This window comes from Gekko japonicus, unplaced genomic scaffold, assembly GCF_001447785.1.
Source record: "Gekko japonicus isolate JY-2015 unplaced genomic scaffold, Gekko_japonicus_V1.1 scaffold451, whole genome shotgun sequence".
In the NCBI taxonomy this organism is placed as follows: Eukaryota; Metazoa; Chordata; class Lepidosauria; order Squamata; family Gekkonidae; genus Gekko; species Gekko japonicus.
The window spans coordinates 895751-919040 of record NW_015175983.1 but is presented as its reverse complement, the minus strand read 5'-3'; the positions used below and the strand labels follow the sequence as shown (position 1 = coordinate 919040).

At 44.5% G+C, this 23290-nt stretch overlaps 1 protein-coding gene across 1 annotated transcript in view; it reads left to right on the top strand.

The window, feature by feature from the left end:
- STIM2 (stromal interaction molecule 2) overlaps window positions 1-23290 on the top strand; it is a 62012-nt gene that overhangs the window by 22501 nt on the left and 16221 nt on the right. Inside the window, exons 3-5 of the mRNA XM_015426269.1 lie at window positions 3277-3391; window positions 19141-19252; window positions 20570-20685. Coding sequence (XP_015281755.1) covers window positions 3277-3391; window positions 19141-19252; window positions 20570-20685 — 343 coding nt within the window. The remainder of the gene's footprint in view (window positions 1-3276; window positions 3392-19140; window positions 19253-20569; window positions 20686-23290) is intronic.

Sequence of the window (23290 nt, the reverse complement as noted above, 5' to 3'; positions counted from 1 at the left end):
TTCGAAAGCAAGAAATTGCAAGTAGATAAATAGGTACCACTCTGGTGGGAAGGTAACAGCGTTCCGTGCGCCTTGGTGTTTAGTCATGCCGGCCACATGACCACGGAAACGTCTTCGGACAGCACTGGCTCTTCGGTTTTGAAACGGAAATGAGCACCGCAACCCTAGAGTCGGATTCGACTGGCTTTCGAGCAAGGGAACCTATATCCTTCTTAAATTGTGGTGCCCAAAACTGAACACAATATTCTAGGTGAGGTCTAACCAGAGCAGAGTAAAGTGATACCATCACTTCACATAATCTTTCTTATTCAGACTTTTGAAGTGATTGGTCAAGAGCAGACTTGAAGGCACACTTTGAGCTTGCACTGCTCAATTGTGATCGGGCTAAAATGGGAATTCCCAGGCTCTTTTCCAAGCCATGAGGTTAGCTTGTGCATTGTCCCTGTAAAGATCCAAGCCCGCCTTCCCCATTGGATTGGATTATGCCTGGGACCCCCGGGACAGCTGCCGGGGCGAAGGAGGGAGCACCAGGCTGGAGGGGGCATCCTCTTGGGGCATGGGCTCTCCTAGGCCCGCCTGCACTGCCGTTCCCGCCATTTCCCTCTTCCTTGTTGTCAAAGGGAAACAAAGAGACTTTAGAAAGGATACTCGTACCACCTTTCAGAAGCCTTCCACAGAGCTGAGCCTGGGGGCTTCAGGTTTTGTCCCTTACTGGCTGCTCCAGAGGTGCTTCAAGCTGCCTGGAGGATCCGGTGTGTCCCTGTGGCAGGCGCTGGGATTCCTGCAGCCAGCAGGTGGGGAAGCTCCCAGATGGAAGGCCAAGGACTGGAGCAGCGGAGAAGGCTTCCCACTGCTGCAGATGGCTCCCCAGTTCTCCCTAGAGGCCTCTGGAATGCCACGTGGGGGGAGGACGGCAAACCCTTCCCACTCACCAAACTTCTTGCCTCCTCCTCTGGTGAGGCAAAAAGTCAAGAGTCCCTGCAGCCAGGGGCTCCAGCCTCCACCCCCCCCCACCCCCACCCCACTACAAATGGTTCCCCAGCATCTTGCCCGTGCTCGGAACAAGGCACGGGGGATGGGGTGGGGGAAAAGGGGGCAAGACCTTCCTGTTCCCTGAAAGGGTCTCCTTAGGGCTGGCCTAGCTCTTCGCCTTCAGCGGACCCAATCCAAGAGGCTTGCTGGGTGGCAAAAGCGAAAATTAAAATAAAGAAGGTAAAGAAATGAAGAGAATGGCCGTGCTTTGTGCAAAGCGCGGTCAGCGGTGTCCGTTGAGTGACACTGTCTGAGTGACAGTGGATGAAGTCCAACCCTGTGGGGCAGAGCCGTTCATAAATGCCAAGCTTGCAACAGCTGTAATGATACTTAGCACAACACCAAGAGATTCCTGCTTAACTCTCCTTGATGCTTGTTTTACTTTTCTGCTTGTAGAAGGGTGTGTGTGTGTAGTGGGGCTGAAAAATGGTAATTGCTCTTTGCAATAGAGCCAGTTTGGTATAGTGGTTAGGAACATGGACTCTGATCTGGGAGAACTGGGTTTGATTCCAAACTCCTCCACGGGCGGGTAATCAGCTGGGTGACCTTGAGTCAGTCACAAGTTCTCTCAGAGCTCTTCTCTCAAGACACCTCACAGGGTGTCTGTTGTGGGGAGGGGAAGGGAAAGGAGAATGTAAGCTGCTCTGAGACTCTCCTGGGTAGTGAAGGGCGGGGTATAGATCCAATCTCTCCTCTTCTTCCCAGCATATTCTCTAACTGCTATCTTTGTTTCAGATTCAACACATGGCTCTCGCTGACCAGAATAGGGCTGCAGGATTATGCGGTTGGGCTCCAGTTATAACGTTGATGTCTTAGCTAGTTTTGTGACTCCTTGTGTACTTGGGTTGTATAAGAATGTGACTAGGAAAATGTAAAGTGAGAACAAGGTGTGAAATATTTGTTCATTCGTAAGGGCAGGAGTGCTAGCTGATAAGGGTTTGGTGATGAATGTCCGGAGCACAACAGTACCAAAAGCTCCATATATCATTGCAGGTCCATTCTTGTTTTCAAGTCCATTGTTGTTTCCATAAGATTATTTGCAATTTGGGATTTTATGCTAATTCCATTGCAAGGATTGACTTCTCCAGTGATGCAAATAAAGTCAAGTTTTCCTTCTGAAACAAAAACAGTAAAATATCTCCGATGTTCCTTTCTGATTTGAGGATAAATCCAGCTGCTACCTTTTTGCTTTGGACGACCAGAGCACCTCATTGCTGCTTTAGTGTAAAAAGCCCTTAGACTTCCTTTAGTGCCCACCAAAAAAATGAAGCATCCATGCTCTGATACAGGAGCTGGGCACCCTGAAGGGCACATTTTAAAGCAGCAGGGAAAGTTGGCATGCCTTTCTGGCGCTTCTGTCAGCTGTCAAAGGGCAAAGCCAGTTTGGTGTAGTGGTTAAGTGCGCGGACTCTAATCTGGGAGAACCGGGTTTGATTCCCCCACTTGCACCTGCTGGATGACCTTGGGCAAGCCATAGTTCTGTCAGAGCTGTTCTTGAAAAAGCGGTTCCTGTCAGAGCTCTCTCAGCCCCACCTACCTCACAGGGTGTCTGTTGTGGGGAGGGGAAGGGAAAGGAGATTGTAAACCGCTCCGAGACTCCCTTGGGTAGTGAAGGGCGGGGTATAAATCCAATCTCTTCTTCTTCTCAGTTTTGTTTGGTGTTCTTGGCAGTGAGAAAGATTAGTAAGCAGGAGCTTGGGTTGGGCTGGCCAGTTTCTCTTCAGATGGCCGACAATGTCATTCTTCATCCTTGGGATGGGGAATTGGGAGTCTGCATCGGTTATGGAAAGTTCCACTATGATTAGTTGAGCCTTACCGTGTGAAGCCCACTTTCTGGTCTTCCCCTGCCCTATTTTATCTCAATTCTGTTTTGGATCTTCCATTCCCCTTTGTCCCTCTCCCTTTGCATTTATACAGTCACAGATGTTTATGTGCACGTATGTTGGTGAGCACAAGTAGATTGATTTGAAAAGAAAAGAAAATAAATGATGGGGACAAACTTGGACATTGAAATTTGGGTGAAAGTCATATAGTCTTCATTGCACCTAAAGCCAGGATTTAGTGCTGTGTTTTTTTGAACCACGATAAATCCCTGATGGCAGCTGAAGGTCTGAAAATGGATATAAGAGATGGGTTCGTTGGGCAAAGCTGAAGATTTGAGCTCACCATCCCAAGGGTGGAAGGCACAACGGTTGGCCCTGTAGTTGCCACAACCCTCTGACATAACTTTCTTTATATCCCTAGTTTATTAGAGAAGATATGAAATACAAAGATGCTTCCAACAAACACAGCCACTTGCACAGAGAAGACAAACACATCACCATTGAAGATCTGTGGAAACGCTGGAAAACATCTGAAGGTGAGGCCGCTGAAACCTTTCTCTTCCCATGCCGGAAGTTTTACCACTCTCATTAGTGAGCGTAGCTGGGAGACTGCAAGGGGGGAAAGTCCTGTGACTGGTTCGGAGTCTGTTGATGGACACAACAAGCCAGAGCTTGCGTAGCTGTGCTGATCCAGTGCAGCAAACTCACAAAATAATAGTCAGGTACTAACTTTTGCTTCAGAGGGTAGCTGTGTGGGTCTGCAGGAAACCAGCTAGATTTTTTTAGATATTATTTTTTTATTTTTTGGAAACCAAAAGACAATAAAAAGAAAATGCAGAAAATAAAAAAAAATGATTCCATATCATAATTATATATCAAAAGGTGACTGTATATGGCAAAGTATATGAAATAGAAAATATTTTTCTCCAACACCAGCTTCATTACAATGAAAGATTTTGGGGTCATTTTTTTACAAAGTACTATAAAACTCCTGTTGGGATACATTTATATTCAACATTTTACATTTCAGATTTCGTAACTGAATTTTCAACTGAATTATTAATTTCACCATTGCTGCATACTCAGTACTGCATATTTTTGCCATTGCTGCATACTCGCTATTACTTTTGGTAAATAGGTAGTATAACAAAAATACAGAAGGGAAGACTGCATATCCAGCAAGTTTATTTTCCTATCCCTCTAAGTGTGGAGAGATGTCTACTTTCCATTTTTCTGTGTAGGCAATTCTTGCCGCTGTCACCATGTGTTTGAATACATTTTTGGTGAATGATTAGGCAATATACCTAGTAGTATATTCTTGGCTTCCATGGGAAATTTAAACTTTTAATATGTTCTGCATTTCTCCATGAACTTCCTTCCAATGTCTTTTTGCTTTTTTACACGTCCACCACATATGGAAGAAAGTTCCGTCTATTTTATTTGAGAAAGCAAATAAAAACTACAAAGGAAAATGTTGGAAATGTCTAGAACAGCTCGATTTGAGTCCAGTAGCCCCTTAGAGACCACTAAGAGTTTCAGGGTAGGAACTTTTGAGAGTCAGCGCTCCCTTGGTCAGACACAGGGTTGGGTAGAAATTTAATAAATCAAATCAGGATCAGACAAAATGCCAAAAAACAGTGTGCAAGCACTCAAATTCACCTGAACTCATATTTTAAAAAGGAGAGGGAGAGAGAAAGATTCTTCAGACTGTAATCCTAAGGACTCTTACCCGCATTCTGGGTAAAATGCCACACAGATTTCACTAGCAGTGCAAGACAGAGCTAGAACCAGGTTGTTCATTTGGTCCAGGGAAGGAGGTAATTCTTGTGCCAAATTTCAAAGTGATGGGATAGTCTAGCCAAATTCCAGAAAAATTAAACCTGCTGCCAACTTGTAACTAATTTTTGCACACTCGAATACATATGTTTCTTACATACTGGGGATGTAACTATGAATATGGACTTAGTATGATATAAATGTTTAATAAGAATTTGGTTATGTATAAAAATAATAGCAAATATTGGAAATAGCAAATGTAATGTCAAGGGTCATTTAGAAAAATTATTTAAAAAACAAGAAGGCATTGCTGCAAGGAACCAGAGTTGTAAGCAAGCATAAAATGTCAGACAGTACATGGTGCTGAAGTTGAGGTGGCATCAATTTCCACAGTTTTTGGAGTTTGAATGAAATTGTAATAGCCCTAACTATTCTAGTGATTTTGTGGTGGGCTATGAAAAACGAAGACATAATTTCCACGTCTTTTTGTATGTGCTAGGTCTCTTGGTCCCGCTGATGTTACTGTGGAAATGAACAACAACAAAAATTGTATCCGTTTCTAGTTCTTGATTTATCATTGGAAAAAACCACCACAATGTAAATGCAGACATTTTTGTTTTGTGCCTTAATGAATATTGCACATAGTACATCACTCATTGCATGTCATAATAAAATGCTTCTATTACTCAGAACTTAGCTTTATTTGCTTTTGTTCTGTAGGTGGGATGTTGTTGGAACAACTTCCATGAGCATTCCTAAGTCATTAACAGCCAGGTTAACTTAATCAACCTGTAGTTTAACTTACAGTTGGGTTTTACAGATCCCTCACTCCAGGGCCCCTCTCCTTGGCACCAATCAGTTGGCTGGACAGGGGGACTTGCTTGAAGCAAACTGACTCCTAGGCTTCTGTCACTGGCAACTTGGCAGCATCACTTCCGGTGTGCACCAGAAGTGACATTATCATACCGCTGGCACCATGGGGACTCGCTGATATTTGGGGGGAAAACACTATGGTTAAAAATGGCTTCTACCGTAGAGTTTTTGCTCAAATATCAGGGCATCCCTTCATTGCCAAGATGTGCTGATGTCACTTCCAGTGCATGCCAAAAGTGACGTTGCCAGTGACAGAGGCCAAGGACTTGGTTTGCTGCGGATAAGTCCCACCCCTGGTTGGCAGGGGTTAACTTTCACGGACTAATCCTCAAACTGGGTCTGTAAACAAGTTTGCTTGACGTGCTAAAAGTATTGTCGGTCTTCTGTTATATAATTGGACAACTATATTTTTTATCAGTTCACTGTTACCTTTGCCATATAAGTCTACAGTTTGCTTTGGGCCATGGAAAATAGGTTGGTCGTACAGAACACACAATTTTCAGATGCCGCTTTGTGTTGCGATGTGCAACTCTAATGCTGGCTTAGATCCCCCCCCCCGAGCTATTTGATTAGTTGCAGTTTGCAAACGAGTTATTGGTGTGGAATTAAATGGATTTAAGACGCTGGTGTAAAGGATGGTGTCAGTAACACCAACTTCCTTAAGCCCGCTTGAAAGGAATTTGCGTGCGAGGGTCACGAGCCATAAATAGTACCGATCGTGTCTGATTAAGAACCAAGTAAGCTGTACCCAGAAATACTGCATCACGATGAGTCTGTCCTTTGATTAGCTTATGTCCAGGCAGCAACTTGTGCTGTTTTTACGAATAAAGCTTCGAGAAGGTTTGTGGAGTATTAATAACTTTGTGCGTGACAGCATAGCAATATCTCAAACCACTGGTGTGGTGGGATCTCAAAGTGAATCATGCCCTGATCTCAGGTAGGTCATGCTAATGATGCCGTCTTCATTTAAAAATAAAAAGAATTGCGTCAGAGGGACTGGAAAGAGAGAGAGAAGGAGAGAGCAGCCAGAAATGCTGTGGGCGGCGGGGGGGGGGGGGTTCAGCAGGTGCATCCTCAGCCCTGCACCTGCCAAAATTCCCTCTTCATACAACTATTAAGGGACAGGTACCGCATGAGTTTAAAAAGCCTTGAAAATTATTGTCCTGTACAGTTTGAGACCAGTGGCACCTTTAAAAGCAACAAAGTTTTATTCAAAGTATAAGCTTTCATCTGCATGCACACCTGAACCCGTCCTGTACAGAGTAAGAGTCCTGACCTGGATAGCCCAGGCAGCCCAATCGCATCAGATCTTGGAAGCTAAGCAGGGTTGGCCCTGGATAGTATTTGGATGGGAGACCTCCAAGGAAGTCCAGGGTCGCTACGCAGAGGCAGGCAATGGCAAACCACTGCTGAACGTCTCTTGCCTTGAAAACCTTACGGGGGTCTCCATAAGTCGGCTGTGTGTCGACAGCATTGTCCACCATGACTGATTAAGAAGGGATGAGGAGGCTGTTAGCGGGCTTCCCCTTTCTGGTTATCAGTTCACATTCCTAATGTAATCATGCTGTTTTTGTAGCCTGCCCTTTCTCCAGGAACTGTGCATGTTACGTTGGGAAGAGAAATGTGTGGAAGGTCATCCCCTAAGCTTCAAAGCTAAATGGAGGTTGCTGCTTTTCTGCAGAAGTTATTGGGAAAACTGGGTTATATACTGAAGAGAAGCACAGGCTAGTGGAAAGATTGAATAATGTTTGGATTGCCGCACCTTCTCACAGGTAGTGATAGATTAATCCTCCCCCCCACCTCCCCGGCTTCCCATTAAACCGTAAATTGTGTTCCAGGCTTGGAAACATACTCAGTGTTAACACTTCCATTGTGAATGAATGTACATCTTTTGAAGAGAGATATACTGCAGTCTGCTGCTCCCATATGTCTTGATGCAAGCACACCCTGTTTGTTTCTTAAGGCACTGCTTTCTCTTTTTTTCTCTTGCAGAATGTGTTATTCTGTCTTGTAGTCGATCATGTTTTTTTAATGCTGGCTATATTTCTGTGTTTAGGGTGTGTTGAAGCATGCACAGGAGTACAGTTAATGCCTGTGTAGTGGCCGTCGTTCACATCTCTTTAAGTGAAACATGTCCTAAAGCTTGGTCAAGAGGGGAGTGAAGGGTACCTCAGATACTGAGAGTGCCCTTGTAACAGATGGGGGGGGGTATCTTCTACCTTCCTTGAAACAAAGAGGTGGGGCTACTTTACCCCATTGGAATGAAATGGACTGCTGGCCAGTTGAGAAAGTGTGGATAGATGAGGGAAAGGTTTGCTCCTGCCTTCCCGCATGATCCCAGCTGAAATGGTTCATTTCTTCAAAAGGGACAAGAAGACAACAGAGCTGGATGACATGCTAATGCGATACTCAAAGTACTTTAACAACCATATATATCATATTTACAAAAATCTGAGTGCTTTAATAAAGATATATATAAAGAGTCCAATATTTAGTCTGTTGTGAAATCTCCAAAGTTCAAGGAAGGTCCAAATTCTAACGAAGTTTCCGGGTAATATGTTCATTTCCAAGGTCTTCCTCTGAACTTTGGAGATTTCACAACAGACTGAATATTGGACTGTTTATATATATCTTTATTAAAGCACTGAGATTTTTGTAAATATGATATATATGGTTGTTAAAGTACTTTGAGTATTGCATTAGCGTGCCATCCAGTTCCGTTGTCTTCTTGTCCCTTTAAATTTGGTAGCTGTGGTTCTCCTATTGTTTTTATTTCTTCAAAAGACAGGGAGAATTGAGGGGGGAAATAATCTGAAGACATCCTGAAATTTTGAACCAGACAGGAATGGAGAATTCTGCTGTAAAAGATTTTAATATACATCCTGTGCCGTTCCAGGTGGCATTAAGTGCTGGGTTTTTTTTACATAATGAGTGGCTTGGATCCAGCGATGCATAAGTGGAAACATAAATGGACTTAGCACAGTTCTGTGGGTGCAAGGTCTTGTGAAACATTATCACTTTCCTTTCCTTTACAATATTGTGCCCAGAAATTGGTTGCATGAGATCTTGCACAGTAAGAAACGCAAAGGGGTTTTACAGTAAGTCTGACTTGGCACAAGAGTCTACCACTGTCTCTTTCTTGCATTTCTGTTTGTGCAAGAGCTACAGGACAAGTGGGAATTTGGTGCTGAATCCAGCCCAGCACCTTTCAAAACATGTAATAACCTACAGACCGACAATATCCTTTTTTTATTTGTGCAGAAATCTTGGAATTCTTCATCGTTCTCCTGCTTTTCCTTGATAGTGCATGTTTATAGATACAGCAGTCCCTACCCGTGCAACCTTAGTTGGCCCTTGGTAAATCTGAACAAGTAAGAGAAGAGAAGAGGAGAAGAGATTGGATTTATACCCCGCCCTTCACTACCCAAAGGTGTCTCAGAGCGGCTTAGAAACTCCTTTCCCTTCCCCCCTCCCCACAACAGACACCCTGTGAGGCCGGTGGGGCTGAGAGAGCTCTTGACAGAAACTGCTCTTTTTCAAGAACAGCTCTTATCAGAACTACGTCTTGCCCAAGGTCCTCCAGCAGGTGCAGGTGGAGGAGTGGGGAAATCAAACCCAGTTCTCCCAGATCAGAGTCGGTGCACCTAACCACTACACCAAACTGGCTCTACTGCACTACACCAAACTGGCACTACTGCCAGTCCTGTACAAAATGATTCCAGTCTAAGCTCATAGATTTCAGTGAGCTTAAACTGGAGTAACTCTTCATAGGACTGGATTATACTGTAAAACTACTTCATAGTCCTGCTGCACTTCTTAACACCCCCTTTCCTGTTTGTGCACTCCAGTGTGTCTATTTTTGTGCAGCCCTGTGAAGTTTTGTATATACATATGAAAAGACTGAGCTGTCTTGCAACGAATGAGTCAGGCCCTCAGTCAAACTAGACTGTTGTTGTGTGCCCTAATTCACAACAGCTCTCCCAGGTTTTCTGGAAAAGATCATTCCGAGCTTTGCTACCAAAGAGCTTTAAACCTGAGAGTTCTTGTGATTCTGCCCACTGCTTTCTATATGCAAATTATGCGTCCTGTCACAGAGTTCCTATTTCCTCCTATTGAGCTTGATATTCAAAATTTAAGAAAGACGAACCTGATCACAAACCTAAAGGGAAGAGGAAGTACATAAGTATGGGAAATGTGCAAACAGCAGCACCAGGTTTTGGGGTTGGGCAACACCGACTGAAATACAAATGCGGCAAATGGAGTGGTTTTTTCCAAAGGATAAATGTTGGTGTTTTCAAAGGATAAATGTTTCTGGTGGCCTGACCAGCTCAGATCTGGCATTGTACAACAGCATCACACGCAAATTGGGGGTGGTTTAATTGCCTTGCACATTCTTCATGATTGGGAAGCTTCAGATTTTGCCTGTTCAGACAATGGGAAAAAATGCCGGCTGAGGATAAATTCCATACCATCCAGTCCCATTTTAAACAGAAATGACAAGTTTCTACTACTGGGACAAAGAGTTCCTCCCTGGTAAAGTTAAAATGCTGATTTAAGAAACAGTGGTATAACAATGCACCATAACTATGGTCTTGTTATGTAACATACTGGCATCCACTTGAGGGTCCAACTGTAAATAGCTTTGTGATTTTATAAGGTATAGCAGGGGTGTCAAACATACTGTCTGTGGTCAAGAATCGGCTCCTCCAGGGCTCTCTCCTGCTTCCTTCTCTGGGGCTGCTGCTGCGTTGCTGCTCACTTTTGCCCAGCTCCCTCAATTGCTCTCTCTTGCATCCTTCTCTGGGGCTGCTGCTGTGTTGCAGCTTGCTTTCGCCTGGCTCCCTCAATTGTGTAGAAGAGGTACAAAACCAAGCCTCCCTCCTCTCCATTGGCTGAGGTCTCCCCTTCCTCCTTTGCGAAGGAAGGGAGAGAGATGAAAAGAGAGAGAGAGAGAGAGAACGAACAAAGTTGGGGTCCAGTGGCACCTTTAAGACCAACAAAGTTTTATTCCAGGTATAAGCTTTCATGTGCGCGCGCACTTCTTTAGAGGGATAGAGGGAGGGGGGAGGGATTCTTCTGACAAGGCAAAATTTACATTGATATCACCCTGCTCCACTGTTTACTTTGAGACTTGTTCACACACACATTAAAATAAAGGGTTTTGGCAAAAGAGATGGATTGCAATAAGGGGAAAGGAGAATTAAAAGGAAGTGATTTTGACTTATTCTGAAAAGATTTCTCAGTGCCTATCTAGGATTTATTTTCTTTCAAAAATACCCTGATTAAGAATTCCACCACTTGGATTGGATTCCTTTTTGGCCCTATCCCCAACCTGGTGGGACTCTGCCAAGAACCATCAGGGCCCTGCAGGATTTGATGTAATTTTGTAGGGCTTGCAAGGCAGAGTTGTTCCACCAGGCTTTTGGCAAAGGACAGCAGTGGTTCCATCTTGGCTGGCACCCTTCTCTGCTATTTACATCTACCTTGACCTCCGCCCCCCTGTCTGCGAAGTAGTTGGCAGTTGGAACTATGAATGGTTCGTTATTCACCATCTGACTGTTTGAAATATTTTATTAATGTTTTAATGGCTTTTATCTTGTTTTGTTCTATGGCTTTTGTACATCTCCCAGAGCCCTGCTGTGGCAGGGATTGGGTGATCCATAAATAAATAAATAAATGGCTGGAAGTAGACGGCTAAGTATTTTAAAATACATTTATAGTTCCATATGTTCCAGTTCAACACTTCTCCCTCTCTCCCCTCCCACCTCGCCGGCTACCTTTCTTCACATTAACCCCCAGCCCCTTATGCTTTAAAACTGTTTCATCATCATCACTAGCACTGAGTGGATTTTGCCCAGTCTGAAATCAACACATCATTTCACTTGGTGATATCCATCCCTCCAGTTCTATCAGATGAAGAGAAGAAAAAAAGAAACCTAACAGCACAGCTTACATTCTTTATTAGTAGAAAGGAGCAAGAGTCCAGCAGCACCTTAAAGACTAACAACATTTGTGGCAGGGTATGAGCTTTCGTGAGTCACTGCTCACTTCTTCAGATACAGCTAGAATGTGAGTCCATCGGACCTTATATCTTGGAGAGTGGAGTGATTTCAGATGCCAAATAACAAGAGTAGGTGTTGGTAATGAACCAGGAAACCTAGGTCTCAATTCAGTCCAGGAGGATGCATTGCTTTGAGCTTCATTATCAGTTGCAATTCAGCAGTCTCTCTTTCTAATCTCCCTATAAAATTCCTTTGTGAGAGTACTGCTACTCTTAGGTCAGCAACGGAAAGTCCTGGAAGGTTAAAAAGTTCCCCCACTGCTTTTTGAATGTTGTGGTTTCTAACGTCAGAGTTATGTCCATTTATTCTTTGCATCCTCCTGGACTGAATTCTCCTGGACTGATTTGAGACCTAGGTTTCTTATCTCATCACCAATGCGGTATCTCCACACCTACTACCCCTCTGCATATCACACCTATTGTCATTCACCTGCCACTGCCATTCAGCATCTGAAATCACTTTGATAAAGTTTATATGTGCGGTACCTCATGTTACATATTATGGCACGCATGGCCCAGTCCAACAAAGTAACATTTATGTCAGATCCAGCCCTCGTAACAAATGTGTCTGACACCTTTGATGTATTGCATGCAAAGGTGCGGAATTCTCCGCACACAGCTGTTGAGTTCGGGTAGTGAAAAACTTTCAGAGGTGAAGACCTATTGACAGCATTTCTGTGATAATGTGCTGCATGCTCTATTTTGGATTCCAGCTTCAGGAAAAAGCTCTTTGACCCATGATGTTCTACTACAGCCTACAAGCTGAGGAATAGTGTGGTTTTGGTTATTGAAACAGATGTTTAAAAACGCTAGTTGACTGGGAGTTCTTTACAGAAAGATGTAGCTTAGGACTTCCGGTCGACGGAACAGCGATGGCAGAAGCTCTCCTCACAACGGAGGAGGGTGAATCGCACACCAGCGGCCTGGAGAGGTGCCACCTCAAGTGACACCCCCGCGGCCTTTACGATAGGCTCCAGGCCAGGGGGCTTTTGAGGGGTAGCCTCTTCGATGGCGTAATGCTGGAGAATTGAGGCTCCCCTCCGCCCCGACAGGCCAGTCGCTGAGTGGCCTTTGGGCACAAGCTGGACTGACTGGGACAAGCGCCAGAGATCAAGCGGAATGGCGTAAAACCGAGCGTAAAAACTGGCCGACAATGAACGTGAGTTCTGAATGAGAACTGAGTAGTTTGAAAAGCGATTAGGAGTGACCTTGGGCCAGTCCCCCCCCCTCTTAGATTAACCTACATCACGGGGTTGATGCGGTTAACGGACACGAAGGGGGAGAGGGGAGGAAGTAAACCGAAAGTGTTTTGAGAGACTTATCTGATCTGCGAAGTCGTTTGGCTAGTTTTTCCGAGTTGTGGGGAAGCAGCAGAAATTGTAAACAAAACAGGAAAGATAGCGGCCCAGCAGAGAAAGTTTAAAACGAAGCCGGACGGGCAGAGCCCGAGACAGGAAGAGGGAGCAGATGTCCTCAAACTCCTGGCAGATATGCTCAAGCCGGTGATGGAACAACTCGATGGTATTAACCAGCAATTGACTGTGATGAACAAAAACTTCACGGCACAGCAGCTTCAGCTGAACCAGACGGAGAAAAAAGTGGAGCAGGCAAACGAGAGAATTAAAGAGATTGACACCACAAGTAAGAAGTTGAAGAAAGGGATGGGAGAGGTTGAAATCAAGCAGAATTGCCCAGAGAGTGTCTTGCAGCATCAGATGGAAAAATCTAACATGATTCTCAGGTTTCAGGGGGTTCCTGAAGCAGATCGGGAAGACTTGAAGAAGGTGCTTAGTGAGATCATCGCTCCAGTAGTAGGCTTAACAGCGGATGAACTGGTAAATGAAATGGAGACAGCCTATAGGGCTTACTCCAACTAAAAAAATAGCCTACCTGGAGAAATAGTGGTCAAGTTTTCAAGAAGACAAACCAGTAATGCCATCTTAAAAGCAGCATCAGCAACCCCACTGAAAATGGGAAATATTACCATTAAAACTTTAAAGGACATTCCATTTAAAATCAGACAAATTAATTTCTTTTCTTCAAACTAATTAATTTCTTTTCTTCAAACTAATGGATTATCGTACAGATGGACGGTCCCAGAGGATGTCATCTTTAAGATCAACAATAGAAGAGAGAAGAGAGACTCCACTTTTAAAGCTAAAGGATTTTTGAAACGCCAGTTGGGGACAGATGATGAGTCCAAAGAGGGAGAATCGAAGTCGAGTGACTCTGCTACCTCGGGAACGGAAGAGGACTCTGCGGCAGAAAAGGGTGCAGGACCTGCCAGAGTGGTATACGATTTTAGAGATAGAAAGCCGAAGTAAAAAAAGAAGGACTTGGAAAATGGCCTTTTGAAACGAAGAATAAGAAGATGATCAGAGACTTCTCTCATAATAACTAACAAAATAACATATAAGAACTGTTACAAGCAAGAACTCAACAAGTATATTGTGATAATAAAACTAATTATACTAACATATTTACTAACCGTGAAAAGATCTCCTCTTGGGGTTTTAGTCTAGTATGCACCGGCTAGCGTAGCACCGGCTGAATGTGTGCCTGCACAGGCAATGCAGTCAGCAGGTGCACCTCTGCCTTTTGCACCAGCTGGAGTTTCCAGATCAACCGCATCGTACTAAATAAAGATTCCCAAGGGTTCGTGCGGCCAGAGGCCATGTTGCTCCTATACTAAGCTTGGGAAGTCCATTGACAGAGGCTATATTAAATGTCACGTGCCAAGCCCAGAGAGATCTCCATGTCCAAAACACAGGGTTTTTTAGAAGAAGCCAAAACGGTTCTGCTACAAGCCTTTGCGTGCAGCCCGTTCAACAAGAGACCAATATTTAAACAACAAAAAACTCAAAAGGGAATGACACATACCCCAGTATTCAGTATTTTACTTTTAAAATGCTTTCAGAATTAAAGTGCAAGCATAAAATGTAAGTGAACCCACATATCAGACAATCAGCTGTTCTGCTGAGATCTAGCAGGCAAGCTGTAGGCACATACCCAGCCAGTAAAAAAGCTACCTGCAAAGGAGTGAAACCCCAAAGCTAATGTGGAAACCCATGTCCCACCCACCCCCTCAGAATTTGTACTGAGATACCCTGAAGAACTTGCTGTTGGTTGTGGCAGTCTTTGCGGAATTATGGCCATTGGCCATTGTGGCCCTAAAACATGCGTGGACTCCAAATTGTGCTACTGGCCTTTGAATTTAAAGACTATTCTGCAAAGGTTAAAATGCGATATGAAAGCAGGTTATGATTTGATTATCTACATAGCCTGCAGCCATCCCCCGTCTTGTAATTTCCAGGTAAACTTCTGGGACAAGTAAAAGTGCATGGAGTTCCACGGAAACCCAGAAAGAATTTTAAAAAGAATAAAATCATAGCAGGCAATCTGGCAGAAGTTACCAAATAAGCGGTGATACATGAGGTCATTATTTTCTTAAACAGTGCAAGCTCTATTCATTAGAAAATTAATTTACGGTGGAATCTGTTGGGAGACTTTGTAAGGATTAACAGGTCGGTGCTGTTCATACACTTAATCCTACTTCCTGCCTTTCCTGCAGCTGCCCAACCTATGGTACAGAAGGGTCACATCTCTATGTTGCTGGTAAAAAAACCCCAAGCTGTGCACTTCAAAGATCACACGGGGCCCACTGAAATGAGAGCAAACGTCCCCTACCATTTATAGTGTTCGGCCTTTATACACACTGTGTAAGACTACACACACAGCTCCCATCTACTGAAGTACGACTGAATCCTACAGCATCTCTTAGTAAACAGCAAACTGTAAAAACCCATCTCCAGAAATTTTTGGGGGGGGGGGGGGGAAGAAGATTTGTCTTTCCTTACTGTGAAGCTTCTTTCTCCATGGTCCAGGAGTGGGGCAGTCCTTGACTCTTGGGATTTCAACTCTGGTCTCCCCAGTCTTAGACCAACACTCTAACAACTACACTACTCACATACTGGACATGCAGTTAAAAAAAAAGGTAAAGGTTCCCTTGCTCGAAAGCCAGTCGAATCCGACTCTAGGGTTGCGGTGCTCATCTCCGTTTCAAAGCCGAAGAGCCAGCGCTGTCCGAAGACGTTTCCGTGGTCATGTGGCTGGCAAGGCGCACAGAACGCTGTTACCTTCCCACTGAAGTGGTACCTATTTATCTACTTGCAATTTCTTGCTTTCGAACTGCTAGGTTGGCAGGACATGCAGTACGAATCTCCAAATGCATCTCGGAATCCAGAGTAAATACTGGCTTCACAGATACCCTGGCCTGAAAATATGGGAGCATTTGGTTGAAGTAGGGTCCAGGGGAGCAGAAATGCCTGTCAGCTATGCTGCCATGGCAGCGGGAGGGGTCAGATGACCTGTGTACAAAGTACTGAGGTATTCCTTCTGTGCTTCTTCTCTGCTGTAATGCTTGCTTATCTACAGCATGCAGGTGGTGTGGTGTCTAGCAGTGAGGGAACCGTGGGAGCGCTGTCGGTTCCCAGCTTTGGCTCAAACGGCCTGGGGCTCCTTCTCCCGTGCGCGGGAATGTGGCTAATTGGCCTAAGGAGGGGGTGTGTGCATACGAATACCCTATATCCCATTATGCTTGTCAGGGCGACGCCATTCTTAACAGTGCCTTTGTTAATGCATCTATAGCTCTTCAATAAAGTATAACCTTTCTGATAAGCGTGTACTCCATTGTTGGCTGTGGAACCTGACAATGCCTCACTTTCTATACTGGGTGAACCAGCTTTGTCTCCTTTCCTCCCATGCACAGACTCACAGAGACCAAAAAAGGGGGGGGGGGCTATTCCCATTTCTTCCATTTCTTTTTCTCTAAAGCTGCAAGTCTTAGGATACGAAAATCGCCTTAACTTCCACCATTCCAGCCTCTTCTCTCCCACCCCACACATGGCTGAAGCCATGAATATTCCTAATAATTCCATTTATATTTCTCTTAATGCTTCAACTCCCAGTATACCAAAATCATGTCCCAGGACTTCCTGTCGACGGAACAGCGATGGCGGACGCTCTCCTCACAACGGAGGAGGGCGAATCGCACACCAGCGGCCTGGAGGGGTGCCACCTCAAGTGAAACCCCCAAGGTGCTACGCCAATTGCACTGGCTACCGATTGAGGACCAGGTCTGCTTCAAGGTGCTGGTGTTTATCTTCAAAGCCTTGCATTGCCTGGGACCAACATACCTAAGGGACCACCTCTCCCCGTATGTGCTCCAGAGAGCTGAGCATGATCTGCTGGTTGTCCCCGGCCCAAGGGTGGCCCACTTAGCCTCAGCCAGGGCCATTTCTGCCCTGGCCCCGGCCTGGTGGAACATGCTCCTGTGTGAGATAAGGGCCCTGCGGGACCTTTTACTGTTCCGCAGGGCCTTTGGTTGGGGCGGAGGGCATCCAGTAAAAACATCTTGGCCTCCCCTTCTGAAGACACCATCTCCATGCAGCCCAGATTGAACAAACTCATACCGATTTCACACAAGATCTGCGCCGCGGTTGCACCTCCCTTTGCCCCGCTTCTATCGGTCAATTTCCCATTCAAAGCCACGCAGCTGCATTTTGACCCGCGGCTTCGCCCGATTTTCCCCATGGTTTTGTGATCCTCAAAGAAACCAGGATCACAAATTAAATATTTATTATTACATTTTGTGTGCCAAATGGCCTAACTATTGCTGTGATCTACCCTCAGCCCATTTGCGGGGAGGGCAGACTATAAAAATAAAATAAAATAAATGAATAACACAGTATGATCCAAAATCTCTTCCTGCCTTTCTTTTTTCAACTCTTTTCTTTCTTCCCTGTTTTCCTTTCTTGTACAAGGAGGAATGAGGGAGGGAAAGGCTGTTTTTATTAAAATGCACAGTTTTATGCTTTTTTTCTGATAAAAAACCTAAGGACAGAGATTTGAGTACCTAATGGCAAAAACATCTGATCCATTTGCAGCAGTAGACAAAGTGATCTAAGATTTTTCTTACTCTTTTCTCTCTGTGTGGTGTATCATGTTTATAGAACAAGCTTCCCACCCTCCAGCTTGCTAAGAATTAGGACTCAGTGGAACTTGCTCTTCCACAGTTTGAATCAGTTCTTCATCAAGTGCCAACTTCTGCCACTCTTGAACCACTCCTGTTCTTCCTTCTTGAGAAGTCTTACAAACCAGGTTTGCAAAGAACTAGTGACACAGTTGTTTGGGCTAATTAAAAGTCTGACTCTGTATCAATGGCCCTTTCTACACTCTCCTTTTAATCCATGTTCACCGCGGTATCCTCCAAGCAATTCTGCACTAAAATTAAATTCAACCTTCTTTTTAATTCCAGGGTTTTTTCCATTCTTCACTAAAATCGAGTTCAGTCTTCTTTTTTTTCTATTTCCCCCCCATTCTGCATTACATTCCCTCCCTTCAGTGGTCAGCCCAGTTTCAGCCTGCTGTTGCCCCGGGTTATTTGGATGCTGTTTTGCCCTGGACTTAAATTCCCTCGACTTGTATTGCCCATGGATACAACACCTGCTTGATTAGGCACTGATTTCACCTTGTACATCTCTGCCTTTATTAGAATGGTAGGAAAACCATCTAAGTTTATGAGCAGTTTAACAATATATAAATACATCTCTTAACATACTAATGTCTTTCCACTGGGTGGGAATGATCCATTTGGTATGCCACGACTAGCTCTTTTTATCCCAGTGAGAATGTTGCTGGCTTGTAGCAATAGTTTCATTTAACTCCTAAAACTGAGGTCAAAGGTCTGACTATGTATTTAAGATCTCTGGTCATTGTGCTGTCTTGTTATCTGTGGGATATTCGGTTTAAAAAACTTCATCCCATTAGAGCTGCCGATTTTCAGATTAATAGCCATTGCACATGAATTTGAAAATTAAACTTATTAGTTTGTTTACACATACACACACACCGTCTAACCCATGCTAGGGTTCCAAAGAAGAAGAAGAAGAAGAGATTGGATTTATACCCCGCCCTTCACTACCCAAAGGAGTCTCAGAGCGGCTTACAAACTCCTTTCCCTTCCCTTCCCTTCCCTTCCCCACAACAGACACCCAGTGAGGTCAGTGGGGCTGAGAGAGCTCTTGACAGAAACTGCTCTTTTTCAAGAACAGCTCTGACAGAACTTATGACTGACCGAAGGTCATACCAGCAGGTGCGAGTGGAGGAGTGGGGAATCAAACCCGGTTCTTGCATATTAGAGTCCGCGCACTTAACCACTACACTACACCAAACACATGGATTCTGTTAAATGTGAACAGAGCTCTGTCATTGCCTTAAATGGATATAATACCTGCTTGCTCAGTTCTAGTACAGGATGAGGGATAACAAGATCAAGAACTCAGAGTACATGTTATTGGTCACAAGATCTTATTTTGCAATCATGCGGTGGAATTTTTAATAAAGGAATATTTTAAAGATTTATTTGTTTATAATCTCTGTAATCTTGACTCTAAGCACATGATGAAGACTGCAAACTTGCCAATAACTAGTTTTTGCTTTTTATTTGGACTGTTGACTTAATTCTAGATAATCCAGTCAATTGTAAGATAGTACTTTTGTGTGTTCTTTCTGTAGTTCACAACTGGACGCAAGAAGAGACGCTTCAGTGGCTGGTGGACTTTGTTGAACTTCCTCAGTATGAGAAGAACTTCAGAGAAAGTAATGTCAAAGGAACCACATTGCCTAGGTAACTCTTCTGCCCCGATAGGTTCTGTGCACGTGGTACTTGTTTTACAGCAGGATTTGAAGCACTGCTTCCCGTGTTTCACACTTCCTCTTGACCGGCAGACTGTTACTGTATACTGCTTGCAGTTAGCGCAGAAGATGTTTCAAATTCAGCATACAAAAAGTTAAGGACACGTATTTAACTATTTCTTACGCTCAGTCCTCCACAAAAACACTTGCCCATGAGCTAGCAGTGCGGTGGCTCAAGTGGTTAAGACGCTGAACTGCAGGCTGTGGAAGGTCAGTAGTTCGGCAGTTCGAGACCCAAGTGTGCCGCAAGACGGAGTGAGCTCCCGTCTCTAGTTCCAGCTCCTGCCAACCTAGCAGTTCGAAAGCAAGAAATTGCAAGTAGATAAATAGGTACCACTTTGGTGGGAAGGTAACAGCATTCCGTGCGCCTTGGTGTTTAGTCATGCTGGCCACATGACCACGGAAACGTCTTCGGACAGCACTAGCTCTTTGGCTTTGAAACGGAGATGAGCACCGCAACCCTAGAGTCGGACTCAACTAGCTTTCAAGCAAGGGAACCTTTACCTTAAAGAAAGTCCCACCAATCAGATGATGCTTATGTGACGATTAGTCAAAACTCCTCTTTGGTGCAAAAATAAATAATTAAATCAGATTATTTTCTTTTCAGAACAATTAGCATAGAGTCACCATAGTAGTATAAGGTCATTTTAATCTAGGAATTGTATGTTGCTGAGCTTGCTTCTCCATATACATGCTTAGCATCTTGCTGGACGTTATTATTTACTCCCTTGTAAATTTGCTTAGGATTGCCGCTGCGGATTTGTAGTTATGTAGTTCTGTATGGTGGTTTCACCGCATATTCATTCTGATAGAAGCTTTGCTCGCTTGTACTTCAGGGCCATCCGCAGAGCCCCGACTCATCCAGCTGTAGCACAATTCCTGCGGCTTAATAGATGGGCTCAGATTGTGTCCTTACACAGCTGTTGTCACTGAAGTGAAAAGACTAGCACGGCCAAGATGCTGATACTTCTCTCTAGGTGAAGACCCATATAAGTAGCAAAATAAGAAAAGTCTAAAGTTTGTGACTATTTGGTGCAGAGGAATGGCTTTGTTCCCGGTCTCATGACATTTAAATTAATCTGTTACCACCCCTGCTGAGTGTGAAATTCATTTAAAAGGTAAAGGGGGGGGGGGGTGTTAACCATTATTGGCACGCTGCATGCTGCAGAATGTTCTGTTGTGTTTGCCACGTCTTTAAGCGGTTGCTTTTGGGACAAGGGATCTAAAACCTCCACTTTGTTGTGTGCAGGATAGCAGTTAACGAACACGCATTTATGATCTCTCAGCTGAAAATCATTGATCGGAGCCACAGGCAGAAACTTCAGCTGAAGGCCCTGGATGTTGTTTTGTTTGGACCTCTTACACGTCAGTACCATTTTTATTTATTTCCACCCCCGCCTTTTAGCTGATGGTAGAATGCATTCTGTATGATGTTGCTTATATTAGCCATATATTCACTACATATACCTGCATTGCTCTTCTTTCGTACAAGGTGGTGGGCTGCGCAGGAAAATTGCATCCTGTGTCTCACTTCCACAACAGACAAGCTCCACTCGGCAGCTGGGGCAGCCATGAACTGTTGACCCTTCTTTTTCCCCCTGCCCGCTGGTCTTTTGCTATGAGATTATGCAGATACATGTTCCTTCTGAAATGATTAAGTGGGGGGGGGGGTTTGGGGGGGAGTAACTTTTTAAGGAAAAAAATCACCTTTTCCCCCACAATAGCATCATTTTATCTACGTTGAAGGAAATGGCAGGTGGGGCAGTGTAATTCTAAATTGTCACTATGTAATGACACTCCCAAGGGCAAACGTGGCCAACTTAGAGCGTAGATGGCATATCCTGGACTGATCATAAGCTTAACCTGGGCTGATCATAAGCTTGAGGGGTGACCAAACTTGCTTAACATAAGAGCCACATAGAATAAACATAAGATGTTTCAGAGCCACAAGACATGAACAAATATTGCACAAAAGTTTTCATTGCAAAATATGCACATTTGCTTTTTATTAACATTAAATGAGATTGCCAAAAATAAAAACAAAAGGAGTAAAAACAAATATTGATAATGATATTTTTCCAATTATATTTTTTTGTTTGCTAATGGTATTTGTCTGAGAGAGAGAGAGCAGATAGATTGGAAGGAGGGAGAGGGAAGGAAGGAAGAGAGAAAGGGAGGAAGGGAGAAAGAGAAAAGAAAGGTGGGAAAAAGCAAATAGTTGGGGAGGGAAGAAAGAAGGGGGAAAGAGAAAGAGAGAGAGAAACAAAGAAATCAAATAGATGAGGGAGGGGAAGGAAGGAAGAGCGAGAGAGAGATAGAAACAAAGCAAATAGATGGGGGAGGGGAGGAAGGAAGGAAGAGAGAAAGAGAAAGGTGGAAGGAATGAAAAGTGGGGAAAGGAGAGAGAGAAAGAGAGAAACAGAAAGCAAATAAATTGAGGGGGAGGGAGGGAGGAACGAAGAGAGAGAGAAAGCGGAAGGAAAGGGAGAAAGAGAGAGAGAGAAAGAAAGGTGGAAAGAAAGCAAATTGATGGGGGGATGGGGGGAGAGGTGGAAAGAAAGCAACTTTAACGTTAAATGTGTCCTCTAAGCCCCCACCCCCACTAGCTGGCTTGGCTTGGAGAAGGGATTTAGTGGTGGTGGTGGCGGCTTTGAGAACACATTTAAAGTTAAAGGTGCTTTCTTTCTTTGCTTCTCCCTCACACCTCAAGCCTACCCAGGGAGGGAAACACTGGCTGGGGAAGGGAAGGCCGATTGAGGAGGCATGCCTCCCCTTCACTTCTCCAGGAGCTGCACAATATGTGTGAAAGAGCCACATGTGGCTCCCGAGCCGCAGTTTGGCCACCCCTGAGCTTGACCGATCTCATCTCAGCCACACCCACCCACTTGCAAGGCCTCTGCAAAGAATGGGGAAGGATCTTGCTGTTGGAGAAGCCGTCTCACCACCAGTGCTCTCCAGTTCTTCCCAAACAATCCTGCCCCTTTTCTCAGAGCCTCCCCCCCCCCTATATCACCAAAAGAAGGAACTTCTCAGTTAGGCCAACTTTTAGGCAGAACGCCCTTCCTTTCCCTCCTGGCTTTGGCACAGCTGCATTCTAAATTTCTCTTGTGTTGGTCCACACTGCCTCAAAACTCTGTGGAATCCCAAGAGCTCAGTGAGGCCAGGCTTGTAAATGCCAGCCACCCGCAGTGGGTGGCTGCTTCCAGGTGGCCAGGCATGGTGGCTCTGGTTCTTTTCTGTCTGTCTGTCTGTCTGTCTGTCTGTAAAGCTATAAATGATTAATGTTGGTATTGGTGGACAAGTCTGCTAATAAACACCCGTAGGGGCTAGTAATTTCGGTTCTGTTCTTTAAATTTTTTCACGATTTTTAAAAAAGAAAACCCTTATTTTATTGGTTTCAGAAGGGATTGGGGGATTGCACCTGAATATTGCACATAGACTTGGGGGATGGGGGGGGGAATCAACATTTCACAGCCACCCCAGCTGGTCCGTATAGCCGGGCTGTTCTGGAAGCGGGGCACGAGATGTCGCTTTCCTGCCTTACCCTTGTGCAAAAGAGGGGATTGGCCACGTGCATAGACCCGTAAGGCTCCCCGGAGTCCGGCGTGTGCCCAGTCAGATGTTTCCTGGTAAGGGACCCTCTGTGCCTTGTAACAAGCCCGTTCCCGTCTGTGTTTTTTAGAAAATAGCTTTCCATATGCTGACAGGAAACTACTGTTTCCACAGTGCAAACCCTCTTTGGGTGCATGTTTGGATCCTGGCCATGACATGAAGCAATTTTTCTTTGGCTGGGGTCAGAAGAGAAAACGCAAGCTTGGAACTGTTCAGATTCAGTGCTGAAGTGTGTTAACGGGAAGTGTGTGTTTTGTGAAGTCTGTTTGCATACTGTAAAATTAAACTTCATAATAATTAATTTAGAATATTTATACCCTGCCTTTCCCTTATGGCTGGAAGTCGTTTACGATCCCAG